Source organism: Helicoverpa zea, chromosome 9 (assembly GCF_022581195.2).
Source record: "Helicoverpa zea isolate HzStark_Cry1AcR chromosome 9, ilHelZeax1.1, whole genome shotgun sequence".
Classification (NCBI taxonomy): Eukaryota; Metazoa; Arthropoda; class Insecta; order Lepidoptera; family Noctuidae; genus Helicoverpa; species Helicoverpa zea.
This window is the reverse complement of record NC_061460.1, coordinates 6773863-6789377: the sequence shown is the minus strand read 5'-3', so window position 1 is coordinate 6789377 and position 15515 is coordinate 6773863. Positions and strand designations below refer to the sequence as shown.

Here is a 15515-nt window from a genome sequence, read left to right as displayed (position 1 = left end):
CAAGTTAGACAAATTTTACTCCAAAAATCTGATCAAGACTCCGAATCTTCAACGTGAGTCCCCAAAAAACAAAGAATAAAACATAAAAAAAGAAAAATAGATAAGGTATACGTCAAACGAGGTCGCAAGTAAATATGCGCATATATCTAGGAGTATTGTACGACGCCACATTACCCTCCCAGGGGATAATGATGCGTGAACCAAGGAGATACACATTTTCAGTTCAAAGACCTATTAAGAAAAGCTATAATGTGCCAAGTCGGTAATGTGTGGCTATTCATTTGTAACGCTGTTTAAAGCATTCGTTGGAGTTTCATAAGCTGACAACTTTTAAATCGAAGTGTAGGCAGCAATTACTCGATCATCGCCAATTTACTGTAATATAAGAATGGGAAGTTCCAGGAATTGATAAACAAATCAGACAATTCGTTGTCTGATAATGTGTCTATCTAAAGAGCAAAAGCCCATATGTGAAAGGGTAAAGCTAGAAGTATCTGGAACTACATCCACTCCAAAATTCTTGAGTAGGTACGTGAAACATCGTGCTGCGGAACATCCGAGCTGATAATAATGATTGTGTTGAAATGTCATGTTAATTATATTAAGGCAAGAAAACGAGTGTATTAGGATCATTTTCAATTTTTATTATATAGATACACATTTGCTTTATAAAAATTGTCTAGTGAGACTATCTAACAATTAGTCCTAAGCAAATTCATACATTTATGTTGCTTTATGAAATACTCATTGGTTAGATATATTCGACAGTTTTTGCTCAAGTCGTGAGAAGTAAACATCATGACTTGTTACATACAATGAACATTTCATAAAACAACTCATATTCCGGTGGAATCAAAAATAATTATGTAGACATCATACCCTTCATTATTACATACTTTACGTTATATATAAATTTAAATTTACATATCAGCTATTTATGTTAACGACATTTCATTGCGAAATCAATATAATATTGCTGTTAAAATAATTCATTGAAACTTTAACATTGACGGAATTAAGTATTTATGGCATATAATACATAAGTAATATGATATCATGATAGCTTAATAAATGTCTACATTTTGATGGCATGCAAAGGAGTTATGATCTTGGTGTCATCATGCCAGGACGTCGTCACTCGTCAATAAAACACCATATTATATGCATCTGATACAGCGATATTGCCTTTATTCAATGTAGACATTTATAAATCATTTTAATAAAATAATGTTGCTCACATCATGACGTAAAATATAACATTTAATTTACCTAGTTATATAAAAACAACAAGACTACATGAACATTCACCACTTTGGTGTAACACTTGATTTTCAGTATTCAATTTTTGACCCAGAATTTGTTGACCAGTCACTTTGATAGACAAAGCTATCTGTCCAGTCATAAGAAGAAACAATTAGATTTCACACAATTAGAAGTATGTCACAGCTAGGAAAGCTTCACAAAATCAGAGATGTAGAAATATATTATGCATTACACATGAACAAACAATTCCATATGCAAATAATTGTATAAGATAAGATCACAATATTCAATAGGAGTGTGTTTCGGAAAGCCACCTAGCCTGAGATTATGAGCATGCGAAACAGCGAAACGGCACCTCGTCACCTCATTAGTCTACCTGTAATAAATAATCAAACATTTACATTAAAATTCATCCAAAACATAAACTTTGCATACACTGGCTTTCAAATAACATGGTCCTCAGCTGGAATAATTTAAAGTGGAAGCCAGCACCAATTTTTGGGAGCTCCCCAAAATATCATTTATTCTAGTTCTCAGACTTTTGTTGTTACAGTGACAACAATAACATGATATCATCTGTGCAAATTTTGAACTGTCTTACTACCATGGTTCGTGAGAGACAGATGGTGTCTAGTGATAGATGGATGGACAGACAGATAAAAGACTTAGATATATGGTCCTGTTTCTCCCTTTGAGATTGGACCGTAAAAATGGTCCCTGTGCATAACAGCGACTACTAGGTTTTCCTCGCCACTACAAAGTATGTTGACTATAAAAGGTATACTAGATTACTAGGTTACCTTTTCTTAGGTGTTTCATCCTTAGCTTTCTTCTCAGCCTCCCTGCGTTTAGCGGCCTCCTCCCGCTGTTGGCGGATGATGGCCAGCCTCGCGAGGTCGGCTCGCGCTTGCTCGGTTTTACCCTCGGCGTGCAATTTCTGGTACGCGGCGGCTGCTCTCTGCTTTTCTATTTCTTCTCTTTCACGCCTGAAACATGTAATTTCAGTGTTAATGTAGTACTAAAAGTTAAAATAAAATCATTAATTTGTTTAAAAAATAATAAAACAGGAGTAATATTAATTTTTCCGGTAGTTTGGAAGTGTTTGGTCAGCGGTTTCCGAAATCCGCGCGCGTTCATAAGTGATTTGAGACGATATCGAAATGATGTATCAAACCGGACATAGGTTTCGCGTCGCGAAAATTTTCATACATTCTTATACTATGACTATTGTCACAAACCACCTTTAGTTAAAATGGATTTAGTCTTTAGGAATCAGTCAGCCAGGTCAGGCAAGTACCAATGCAACTTTTCTAAGTTTGTATGTACTTTCTAAGTATATCTTAGACGCCAATGACTGTGTTTCGGATGGCACGTTAAACTGTAGGTCCCGGCTGTCATTGAACTAGACATGGGCGCCGCGCCGGCGTCGCCACGCCGCGACACGCCCGCGCGCCGCCGCCGCCGCCGACATTAGCTGCGCGGCGTGAGTTAGGTTAAGACGTGCCATTTTGTTCGCAATTATTTAGGCAATACTCTTCTTCCTCCGAGCCTTTTTCCCAACCATGTTGGGGTCGGTTTCTAGTCTAACCGGATTCAGCTGAGTACCAGTGCTTTACAAGGAGCGACTGCCTATCTGAACGAAATGGACACTTCAGTTTCTTTAAATATCAGTAGTTTTCATCAATTTTGAGTAAACTATCCAAAAAACATAGTGCTGTTGGTCATGGAATCGAAGATGATCCATTAGATCAAGAATGTTGGCAATATCTTGCTTCTGCTATTGGGGATCGACCCATTTCCAAAATGCGGACCTTCCATCATTTTGGAATGAGAAGAAGACAGAATTTCCATGGCTGTCTACATTTGCAAGGGCTCTGCTGTGTATACCCGCTACAAGTACTCCGAGTCATCATCATCTTCCTGCCCTGTTCCCAAGTCATTTGGAGTCGGTGCAACATGTCTTTTTCTTCCATTCCTCTCTGTCAGACATACTTACATCCACTCCCTTCTGCTTCACGTCCTCTTTCAGTCATCAATCAATCCATCTTTTCCTCGGTCTACTTAGCACACTCTTTGTGACATGCGTTTCACACCGTCTCATCACATGCCCATACCACGACAAACTCTTCAAGGCTTCCTCTGATATACTCATTCCTGACTTTGTCCATTCTGTTAACCCCACACCTCCGTCTCAACATTCTCATCTTTGCTACATGCACTCTATTCTCATCCTTCTTTTTCAATGCCCAACACTCTGATCCATACAGGACGACAGGTCTTATTACGGATTTGTAAATTTTGCCCTTCAGTTTGAGGGGCATCCGGTGGGTCACAAATAGTGCTAGTTACCTGTCGCCACTGCATCCATCCAGAATTGATCTGATGCGTAACATCCCTGTCCACCTCATCGTCACTTTGGACGAGTGAACCAAGGTACCGGAAGTCGGAGCAGACTGGTAGAGGCATGCCGGCTAGGGTTATGGTCATGGGTCTTGATATACCGCCAAAATCGCAATGTAGGTACTCGGTTTTGCTCTTGCTGACCTTTAAATCTACCGTCTTCAGTCTTAGCCGCCATGCCTCCAATCTGCTCTGGACCTCTGGCCCACTCTCCCCCACCAGAACAATCATTGGCGAAAAGCATACACCAGGAAACCTCCTCCTGTATGTCCGCTGTAAGGGCGTCCATTAACAACAGGAAGAGGTAAGGAAGGACTGAGCGCCGACCCCTGATGTAAGCCAACCCCTACACTGAAACTGGCGGTAGTGCCGGCTGTAGACCGGACTTGTGTACTGCATCTGCCGTACATCGCTCGAATCAACTGCACATGAAGTATGTGCAGTTGATTCGAGCCTGGCATACCTTTCTCCTTAAGGGCCCACCACAAAACCTCACGAGGTACCCAGTCATATGCCTTTTCAAGGTCAACGAACACCTTATGTAAGCTATATGTCGACAGGGTGAAGCCCTGTTGCTACCGGCTACTGCGTTTGATCTGGCAGTGGTCAACACGTGGTTCCAGAAGAACTCGGAGCACAGGATCACCTATAAAAGCGGTCCACGTGCCACACAAATTTATTACTTTTTGGTTAGACGCAGTAATTTGAAGAACATAAAAGATTGTAAGGTTATACCGGGTGAAAGTGTAGTCTCGCAACACAGACCCCTTGTTATGGAAGTGGCGTTTACAATAAAGTCAATAAAGGGCAAAGAAAAGTTACCTCCAAACATAAAATGGCACAGGTTGGAAAGGGCCGATTTGGCGGAGCAATTAAGAAATGCGGTGGTAGATTAGATGATTGAAATGGGAGATATGAATGAAAGGAGTATGAGTGTTGGAGGGAAATGGCAATGACTATAAGGATGACAGCAAGAATAATTTTATTAGAATCGAAAGGAATTGCAAATCTATTAACATGTATATCATCCACGCCGCCGGCGTCACGCCGCCGCTGTGTAAAATTCATCAGCGCGCCGCCGCCGCAAAATTCTGGGGCGGCGCCCATGTCTACATTGAACATCGTTGGCAGTCGTTACGGGTAGTCAGAAGCCAGTAAGTCTGACACCAGTTTAACCAAGGGGTATCGGGTTGCCCGGGTAACTGGGTTGAGGAGGTCAGATAGGCAGTCGCTTCTTGTAAAGCACTGGTACTCAGCTGAATCCGGTTAGACTGGAAGCCGACCCCAACATAGTTTGGGAAAAAGGCTCGGAGGATGGATGAGTCTTTAGGAATCACAGTCAGATAGCACCCTTTGCTATAAAATTGACTGTTGAACAGTCAATTTAAGAAATCCCAAAAGAAATTGTAAAAAAAATGTAATGGAATTTTAATTGAATTGTTTTTTTATTTAATTCAACTACATTACTTTTAAGATCATACCTTGATAATTGAGGTTTCTCTCCTTCACCTAGATTGTCCAAGTTGTTCAATTTCTTGTTTTTCTTCACTACACGGTTGGGATTTTCTACTTCAATGAGGCCGGACACACCCTTGGCTTTGGATGGTCTCTGAAACATTAATATGTTAAGTTGGTAACAGGAATGTAATAAAAACACAACACAACTTTTAGCTACACTACACATGTAACACACACTACCCTGTTCAACTCTTCTATATATTATATATAGAAGATATAGAGATCATATTATGATATCTCTAGTAATAAGATGACATCGTAGCTGATTGTCGGCCACAGCTGTTCTCATATGAGGAGATCAGCGACCCAGGCATAGATCATGAGACCCCATGCACAGCAGTCAAGCTACGCAATTACTTAATAAATAAGGTAGTGTCTACTGTAGTATTAATGCAAGCATGATCATGAATTTTATAATAAGCCCATACAAACACACAAGACGACAACAGTGGAAGCAGCAAGTCAAATCTAAACAACATACAAAACATATTTACATCATCATCCGAGTCACTGTCCTCGTCACTGCCGGAGCCAGACTTTTCTTCCTCAGATTCTTCTTCACTGGAGCTCTCTTTCCCATGCTCTTTTCTCCATCTGGAATTTAATATAGCATACTACTGTACAACATCTCAAGGAAACTTAATGTCTGAATTCATTCAACACTCAATCCTTCTCTGTGTGACAAGTGGCCTGTGCCCTAATAAAAATAATATATTTATTACTTAGAGAGGGCGCTGGATGATTCAAGAAAGTCCTACCAAGATAATTGTTAATAAAGTTAATTGCTCACTCAAATGAAACATAGGACATTTTTTTATCCAGTGATATCACATCTTTGCAGTTTAAGTACAGATAGTAAATTCTCATAGTTTAATGGCGTCCATTAAACGGTCAAGCAAGTCTGATTTCTCAGAATCATTAAATGTAGAGTTCTAGACTGCAAAATTCCTTAAATATTAACTATCAGGATTATAATTAGAATGATAGTCATGATTTCAGCATGATTTGAGTCATAGGTAAAGAGCCGCCTTGTGCCCAAAGAAATGGTTCATTTTGGTGTGGACAGCAACTTTTAATGTTTATTATATAATAGGAACTTTGCATTTATTTAAGTTACTAAAAAATAGAACAAAGAAAGAATTAAAGAAATGAATCTGATTAAAATTGTTAAAGCTTCGAGGTTTCTACAAAGTTCCTTTTCATTATCACATAATAAAATAATTACATTGTTTCAATGACAGACTGTTATTGTAAGATATGAATGCACAACCCTGATATTGTTGTCTACAATGCAGTTAGCAAATAACTATTTAAAACTACACTATGGAAATTCAAGTGAATTACCTTAAACAGAAAATTCAATCCACAATATTGCAATTTTATCAGATCATAAATTCATTGTAAGATAATAACAGTTTACCTGCAAGGTACTAGATTAATGTAAACTATCTTTTGTATACGCTTTGTCGTCGAGTCTATGAGTCGCGTAATTAACGCATCATAGACAAATCACTAATACTTAATGAGCCACTCACTTTTGCTTCTGTTCTTCTTGTTTCCGCTGCTCTTCCAGCTCCTCTGGGCTCGTGAACTTGCGGTTGCGGCCCTTGTGATTCGTGAACTTACCTGTAACATTCCACAAACAAAATATTCGTCATAAAGGTTAGGCCAACTAAACAATCAATAATATTGTAGAATACATTGTATGTATACTATTGCTCCGATATGTAGTATCATTATGAACAATTTAATATTTTTAAAATTTATTTATAACTGCGCTGCAATGAATAATGAGGAATTTTTGATAAAAGCACATTCTCATAACATTGGACGACATTGAGAAAAAACAACACGTATACAATCAACTTACCGCGTGGCATGATTGAGTGTATGAATTAATGAATGTTTTAAGTGACTAAAGATTATGTTATGAATTGCAGTTCTATTCTTTGAAGGAAATTAGTAAGCAAAATACTAATAAAAATCGGATAAATTTAGCGTTGACGTCTCGTCGGAACCGGAATTCGAAATCGAAACGTAGTATAGATAATAAAAATCAAATGTTGCCACGTTAAATAAAGCAATACTTTAGTCGATTTTATAACCACGCCCTGAAATTGTTTTTTTTTTGTGTCATGTGTAAAAAACATCAATATTTTGAATGTAATATGTTACTAACGTCTTGGACGGGCTTATTAGAAAGCTTATTAAAGTCGCATATGTTGTATTATCACAACTCGGAAATATTTATATTTTCTTTCTAAATGTTTGTCAATGATTATAAAGAACTTTTGGAATTGATGTATATTATTAGACGAAATAAGATCACGCCTCATACCAGACTTTAAGTCTAGGTAAAGTATAAGCTCATCATGACTCTTCTACAAGTTCCTATATGAAGTAGGCATATATGAAGCGAAAATAATCGACTAAAATATTATTAATTATTTGGCAACATCGTATAAATAATCCAGATAATAAAACCCAGCACAAACAAGAACTTTTGTTCTTAGGTATTAAAATAATCCTATTAATTACTGGATTTCTTATTAGGATATTTTATAAATATTAACATAATTAAATATTTCATGCAATATTACCTCACTTTTATTCCAATTTAGTTATGGACGTTAACGTCATCTATTGAGATAAATTTGATCTTTCTAAGTTATCAACTGCCCGAAGGAGGTTCTTAATTCGGATATATTTCATCAATACGCACATTCTTTCATACTTGAGACTTTACCTAATACATCCTCTAGGAGCAAGTAAAGTGCCACTTACCGCAATATTGAAAACATTTCGAGCTTGTCTTGTACTCGAAACAATTTATGTTTCTCAAAATGAAATAAACCAAAAAACTTTATTCAGATAAAAAAGGACATTTATTATGGTCTCAAACTTTAATTTTAATAAAGTCAAATTTGTATCCCTAGATAGATTATATTACCTATTTTACAACGATTATGGCTACCTTATTAGTTAAGCAGACAATAAATAGGTAACGGAGTTCTTAATAAAAAAAGAAAACATTCGAAAATCATCACCATCCAATAATTTTCATAATAAGCTGTTTTGAAGAGTGTCTTTGCCAATCCGTCGACTAGCATGAAAAGCCCGGGAAAGTAACAAAAACAAGCACATTTTGACATTTCAGTTACTTTTTGCGAAAAATATAGGTCTTCATATTAAAGTTAGTTGTGAAGTGGATTTTTTTTAAAATTTTGCATAACTTAATAAAGTGTAAGTAAGCCTTTTATTATTCTCAGTTACTTGACACTTCCTTTCTATACTTAGCAGCTTTAGAGCCATTTACTTGTTTGTTTAGACGGACTAATCGCAGGAATTGAAATGCGATTTGAAAACAATATTTTATTAATATAATCTGTCCGAAGCTAGTCTATAAGACCTACAAAGTTTTTGCGCTAACTGTGACCGCACCCTAAACGTTTTGTTAAGCCGAGGTCATTGACATGCGTTTAAGTGCACCTCAAAACCTTATCAATTTGATTAATGCGCTCATTTTACCATCAGCCGTTAAACAAAACTGCCACCATTATAAACAATCCTATATAGGTCAAGTGTGTGGTCAAAACATTTTTCTTTTATCACTTTTTTGCCGTCAACTTTTGGGTCACATGTGACCCGGTAAAAATAAATTATGGGCATGTTTACAAGAGGACACAACAATTTTAGGTGCCTTCTTGATTTACTGAATTATTTTCGAACATAAGAGGTAACGGTAAGGAAACATGACCTATTAGTCCCTTTATACGTCTACGGACAATTTAATTCTAGGGGTACCTTCCTAGGATAATGCCTGTGGTAATAGGCTGATTCTGATCAAGATCTATCTACCTATAAGCACGTGTGACACGAAAGTCTACAGCTTTTTCTCGTGCCTTGATATAATATATTATGGAGCTACAAAAAGTTAATGTCATCATGTGGTCTCATCTAGGATACTTCAAGGCATGCAGACAGAATGTAGTAAAATTACAAGCTTGGTAAGGGTTATTTTATTATTACCCTTTATTACCATGTTGTTGAAGCTGTTTAAGACTTACCTACTGTCGTACCAAATAAATTGTCCTCTTCGATCACAACGTGACGTCAAGGTCCCAAAACAAAAGAATGCTACCATAAAAGTAATTATCCTATAATATCCTGTTATAGAAACTAAACACGAATCATTCACCTCGATTGAGAGGTTATTGCCGAGTCAAGGCTGATCAGCACCTTACTATGTACGACACGGCCGACACACAAACCTAATGTTTTTGACGAATTGTTCACTGTGACTCATAGTGTACTTAAATACTTTTTATGTAGGTAAACAATACTTACCTTTGAACCACTTATCCGACACAATGGGAAAGAAACTTAGTGATTCCGCGAATATCTATTACCTACATTGAGGAGCAAAACAATACGGAACTGTAAGTAGTACGTATTTGGGGATGTGTATGCGTAGCCTAGATTGATTGTTTGTAATGGTTAGCCGCGTTACATATGGCGAAGGCTGTACTGGCCACAACAGCAGGAAACACCTGATATAGTAGGTACCCTTTCATATCTCTTGTCTTGAAATTAATCCCGAATGAAAAGAATCTGCCAGTGCTCTGATAATTTTGATTTTAAACTCATAATGAAAATATTTCAACCAGGGAGTTATAATAGCATAGCAAAAATATACGTTTGACTAGTCCATTTTGCGGTTGACGACAAAACCTTCTGCCATCAAGACGGTTCTTCGATCATTATTTTTAATAATTACCGGCTTTAAAATGGCGTATTTTCGCCGTAAGTCATTAACTACAGCGTCGTGGAACGTTACATTTTATAGTCACTTCAGACCTTACTCGTTTTAAGTTTTTGCGTTCATCGTAACAAATATTTTGGCAGCCCAAAGTAGGTACCATTCATAATGTATTTAAAGAGAAGACACAAGGAAACTAAGGTCTTAAATTATGCTTGCCACAATAGATTTTTTACATAAATATGCCATCAATAATAAAAATGCACTTTATTATGACTTAGTCACCGAGGAAAAATAGACTAATAAATTAGATGTTAGCACTCGCTTAATATTAACTTAAGCCATTGAGCGTGAAGTAAGTAAACATCTTAGAGATGCGTTATTGCGTGTAAAAAAGATGCAAAAAGGGACTCTTGTGGGCCCACATCAGTGTCGGCAGAGTATGTGTGTCATCTGCGCTTTGAAAATAATTCTGCTTGCCGCAAATAACTTGGAATTGGATGTTTATGGACATCAAGACGAAGTTTATTTTTATAAAAAGGGAGGTTTATTTATCTCTACACATTGTTCGTTCTTATTAAATAACGATGTTACATTGTTGCTTCAGAAAGAACATACTTAAACGTTACTACGATACTTTATACAAACTTAGACCTATTTCCTATTAAAGCATTTTGGGAAGAGGGCCTACAAGAATGTGTTAAATAAGGAAAAATTACGAATACCTAATGCGCTATGCCAAAGCGATCCTTTTAAGGTCAGAGCCTTGAGGACATTTATAGGTGGCAAAAACAGAATGAAAAATTACCAATATTTAATATAAAAACGTTCACATGAAAAATCGGTTTGACCCTTTAAAGGTATACTGTACACCGCGATATCATATTCGGTTACCGTTCAACAAAGATATGACAAATTGCTTTCAATTAAGAGAAAAATAATAAAGTGTTTAATGTAAGTCCGATTTAAGTAGGTGCGTGTTTTTGTGCACGATCGTGGGACTCGCGAAAATGCAGATTACGACGACATTATCGCATAACGGTTTGCCATATAAAACGTTCATCTTTTAAAGTATACGTCACGGAAGTTTCTTATGCTATCTGTTACGTTGACCAAAGTGATTTTTAATTAAAAAAAAAAAATGACAGCTCGTGCCTCTGATTTTACGTGTTTGCTATGGGTGTTAAATTGGCCAAAAATATGCAGATAGTTTGATGTTTCAATTTTAAATCTTTAATTAAGAAAATGAAGGATGATGTCTAATTTGTCAACCGCATTGTAACGGGAGTATTGGCTTCGGAACTTTTAGTCATCAGTCCAAATCTAAATCTTATTTTTACGTTTCACTTAATGATAATAAGTTTTGGTCTTGTTTTTTTGGAGCTATGAATTAATTTCAGCGCAATCAAGCAGTTAACACTTAATTGTGTGTAAATTATGAGATGCGATTTCTTAACATGTCGTCACACATGGCTAATTAATTTGTTTATTCTCACATAAATAAAACCATCTTAGTTTTGGCAGTAGTAAACCAGCTTAGTTAGGGTAAATAATACATGAAGAAAATATGATTTTAATATCATTAAAATATTTTTTTTTATAATATATTAAGGCTCAAATATGAATCATTGCGACTATCCGATAAAAGTATTTTATAGTCAATGCTACTTATCTTAAAAACGAAATAATTATGACTAATCGGATCTGCTGAAGAGGATGACATGCTGCTATGTTATGCGAAATCCACTACGATTACCTTCAAACTATACTTGTGCCTAAAAATTAAAGCCAATAGTTTAGTCTGTAGTCTGCGAGGATTCTTGGACACTTCATCTATTTGTAGTACTAGCTCTTCTGATAGTGGTTATCTATAGTTGTATTTGTTAATACATATGTTTGATTGTATCTCGTGACTATTCACTTGGTTAAAGGATGATTACAAATTACGGTTGCATGACTGGTAATCGTGGTTAGTACTGGGTCAATTGTGTGTGACGTCATAGGCTTAGGTACTGAAGTGAGTTTCAGAAAGAAGTTGACCATAGATTTAGGATCCCACTATTGATTGTATGTGGTAGGTACTAGCAGCTCCAAACTTCTTTCAGTACTCGGATAAAATAATCTTAAAAATTTTATGGAATTGATTTAGACTCGACATGGTCCTAATCCAATCCATTTCGAATGGTAAGTGCAAAATTAGTCAAGTAAGTACTTTCTTCATTTTGGTTTGCAAAAATTACAAACCAAAAAAGGGATTAACTTAACATTTTATTGGTACCTGGCGCCTGGATTTTCATGTTTTTCTGAGTGCATAAAATTTATACGTTAATTAAGGAAGCAAAAATGCAAATACTTAACGGTTCCTCTGTTGTTCGATAAAAATCTCAACTTAATTAGGTAACTGTTCGATTTGGTTCTTCTCATTAGGACATAATAAAAATGGGTTTTCTCAAGGAGCACACACGTGTTTAGCCAGTATTACAAAATCGGCAATAAGTATAGTCACATGCAATTGTATCTTTATCATCTACCTAGCTTTTTTCCAAATATGTTGTGGTCGGCTTCTAGTTTTACTTGATGCAGCTGGTTACCAGTGTTTTACACATAGTGACTGCCTATCTGCCCTCCTTAATCCAGTTCCCCGGGCAACCCCTAGGCAAGATTAGCTGTCAGTCTTACTGGCTTCTGACTACCCGTAACGACTGCCAAAGACGTTCAAATGACAGCCTTTATCGATTGTTGCCTTTACGAATTGTGTCTGTCGATGTTATAATAAGATCATCTAAATCATTTAATAACACAGTCCTTTAACGTCCGCATCATTCGAATCTCGGTAATTCCCTGCTGGGTTGACAATGTACAATCGTTTATCAGTTAAATTGCAAGTTTATTACCAACACTGGTAATACGCAAGTAAGGTCCACATTTATCCCGTTTTTTCATACATTTGTAACGGTAATTCTTGTAAGCTGAATGTCGTACAAAGTTGTTTATTCACTTCATTGATAATGATAACATTATTGCAGAATACGTGTCCTGGATTCGACAAAATGGTTTTTTTCGAAAATATTTACGATTATTTTCACATTATATGGAGAATGTAACAAAATAAGTGTCATTATTCTGTGGAGTTTAGCTCAGTATTTTTTTAGTTTGTCCTACTTTAGAGATTCTTTCTTTCGTGGGTGTGTTTTTATTTATGTTTTGAAGTTAAAGAGGTCACACAGCGACTACTTAAACTACGTATATGCATATCGGTGCAGTCATAATACTACCTGTATCGCTGAAGGTATGACGTCAGAATTCGGTAGTTCTAAGGTGATAGTATTTATTTAATCCCCACCAATTTTGTTTTAATATATTCCAACACTTCCCAAATATATAAAAAAAACTTTCTCAGTCAGTTAGTTACCTATTTCTTTAGATTGCGATCCTGTGTGTAATCGTGTCCCAGCAATTGATATAGTGCGAATAGTCTGCTGATTTCGCTTGCGACCATTCAAAAACAATATCTAACTAATTTATGTTATGAAAAACATAAACCTTAAAATATTTAGGAATATCCAGTACGTGAGAAAACAAACGATATAATAAAAGACCCTTAGTAATAGTTCTAGAAGCCGCTTGTACAAAATTACAGCTTTTTCCTCTAGTTACACAGTCATGTAATTAAGTTAATAACATTTAATTATTTTATACGTTCCCATCTATTGAATACTTTGTATTTACTTCTTTTATATCTGCATTGTAATACAATTATGTACCTGAACATAACAATTCTTGAACCTCAACAAATATTTCCTAATAAAACCTAAATTAATTAGCAAAATTGACATCAACACTCATAACTTTCACAGTGAATTTTATTAAGTCCCTTAGATTTGAAACAACGAGATCGTACTTTATATTGCCTTTAAACGTTCCTTCTACCATAGAACTAACAATGTTATTCAAACCTATTATAATCCCATATTCGTTATGACTGGCACACAATAAGAATCGGTAATCACTATTTAATCGAGATGGCAATGTACACTCGAGTTGTAATCGTCGATAAAAAACAAAACACTGATGCGGAGCCCCCACGGATGTCATGACGCGGTAAATAGTATCGATAAGAGTGCCAAGTGTATCATGTGTTGGTATAAGAGGCTGAGGAACGGCGGCGCGCATCCATACATAGCCTTACTGACTCGCTGAGACCTTGCCCGCCACGCAAGGACGATTCCAGCCCCTACGAATACTAGCCATTTCCTTACCGACTCCTAAACGAGAAGCTCACTTCGACAACGAATTTTAATAAATTTAAATCTAAGTTTCATTATTCTAAACAAGAATAAGACTGAACGTTAGTGTCTGTGATATATCTGAATAGTGCTGAAGGATTTTTGGTGAGTACCAGTGAAAATTATTTTAGATATGAAATGTAAAAATATTTTCAGGTCTGAAGCTCTATTTTTCAATTTTTAAGTTACCGGAATTAACGGTCACTTAATATTGACACATAACAACATATATTATTTATTTATTAGTAATGCTAAATATTTTTTTATCTGTTAGATCCCTCAGTTAAAATAAGAATATTACTAAAGTATGAAACGCTCGTTGAAGTCTAAATAACTGACAAGCGTTATCAGTAGAACCAAGTATAAAATTACTTGAAATTGAGACAAAAAATAATTAAGCTCGTCCCTTGACTTGCACAGATCCTTATCACAATTACAGCTTTTTATTTACCGTTAAAGAATGATTGAAGACTGCATAAGTGTGACGCGAGGGATATTTGAAAATTGTCGAAGGAGTAGGCTTGCGTTTCATTATGCATGCATCGGTCGTGACGAAGGGTTTTGTAGCAAACGCGATTGATCACACAATGTAACTGGCCACTAACACATTTTGCAAAGACAATACTGGAACTGGAACGGGACTTCAAAATTCAAATTTCTTCGTAAAAAGAACGCCACCTTAAAAACATTTAAACATTCGAGTTCCGAACCTCCTTTTTGAAAATTCAGTTAAAAGTAAGCATAATATTTCTTAAAATATGTACGTAAAAACCGCAACACTTTCTTTAAACGTTCAAAATTTTTTCTTAAACAATACCTACGCTATTGTTTTTAATTACTCATCCGTTCAAATATGAGTAATTTTAAATACAGTAACAAAAGCGATCCGCATTCACTTTCATTAAAAAAATATTCAGTATTACCATAGGAAATTTAATAAAGCACCTATCTAATAGGTCTTATCTCCCACAAAAAGTTTCTAAGATTCCAAGTGATACCACACAAAATAAGCCTTTGTCCAATAAATTGCTCAATATTATCCGAGAGAAGAATCTTGTAGTACATCAACATTGTTAGCGCACGGCCCATGCTAATTCGATCGATAGCCCGATAGTGAACGTACTAGCCAGATAGTTAAACTGCTTGTAATGGATGCCTGTGCTGTCCTGTTTATTGGAATTTGCTTTATTTAATTGGATTTGTTTTTATATAGTTTGGGTGGTAAATGAAATAGTTGCAGATGATAAAAATGCATAGAAAATAGAAGTTGAATTTTGTATGCCCTTGCC

At 36.0% G+C, this 15515-nt stretch overlaps 2 protein-coding genes across 2 annotated transcripts in view; one reads left to right on the top strand and one right to left on the bottom strand.

Annotated features, from left to right (window-relative positions):
* Window positions 1-623: 623 nt before the first annotated feature.
* Window positions 624-7225, bottom strand: LOC124633236 (28 kDa heat- and acid-stable phosphoprotein). The gene is made up of 6 exons (XM_047168408.1): window positions 7052-7225; window positions 6717-6807; window positions 5676-5775; window positions 5145-5272; window positions 2064-2249; window positions 624-1639 (listed from the first exon to the last, which is right to left on the bottom strand). The coding sequence occupies exons 1-6, from the start codon at window positions 7059-7061 to the stop codon at window positions 1636-1638; spliced, it is 519 nt and encodes a 172-aa protein (XP_047024364.1). The 5' UTR covers window positions 7062-7225; the 3' UTR covers window positions 624-1635.
* A 6901-nt stretch (window positions 7226-14126) lies between these two features.
* The window catches only part of LOC124633515 (mucin-22-like), a 29906-nt gene continuing 28517 nt past the window's right edge, over window positions 14127-15515 (top strand). The window contains exon 1 of the mRNA XM_047168763.1: window positions 14127-14331. The gene's annotated coding sequence lies outside the window, so the exon portion shown is untranslated. The remainder of the gene's footprint in view (window positions 14332-15515) is intronic.

Excerpts from the sequence above, each read along its gene's own strand:
- LOC124633236 (XM_047168408.1), bottom strand. Across the intron at positions 5,273-5,675 it reads ACAGTGACTCGGATGATGAT|AGACCATCCAAAGCCAAGGG; the intron begins GTAAATATGTTT and ends TTAATGTTTCAG. Across the intron at positions 2,250-5,144 it reads GAGAAACCTCAATTATCAAG|GCGTGAAAGAGAAGAAATAG; the intron begins GTATGATCTTAA and ends TACATGTTTCAG.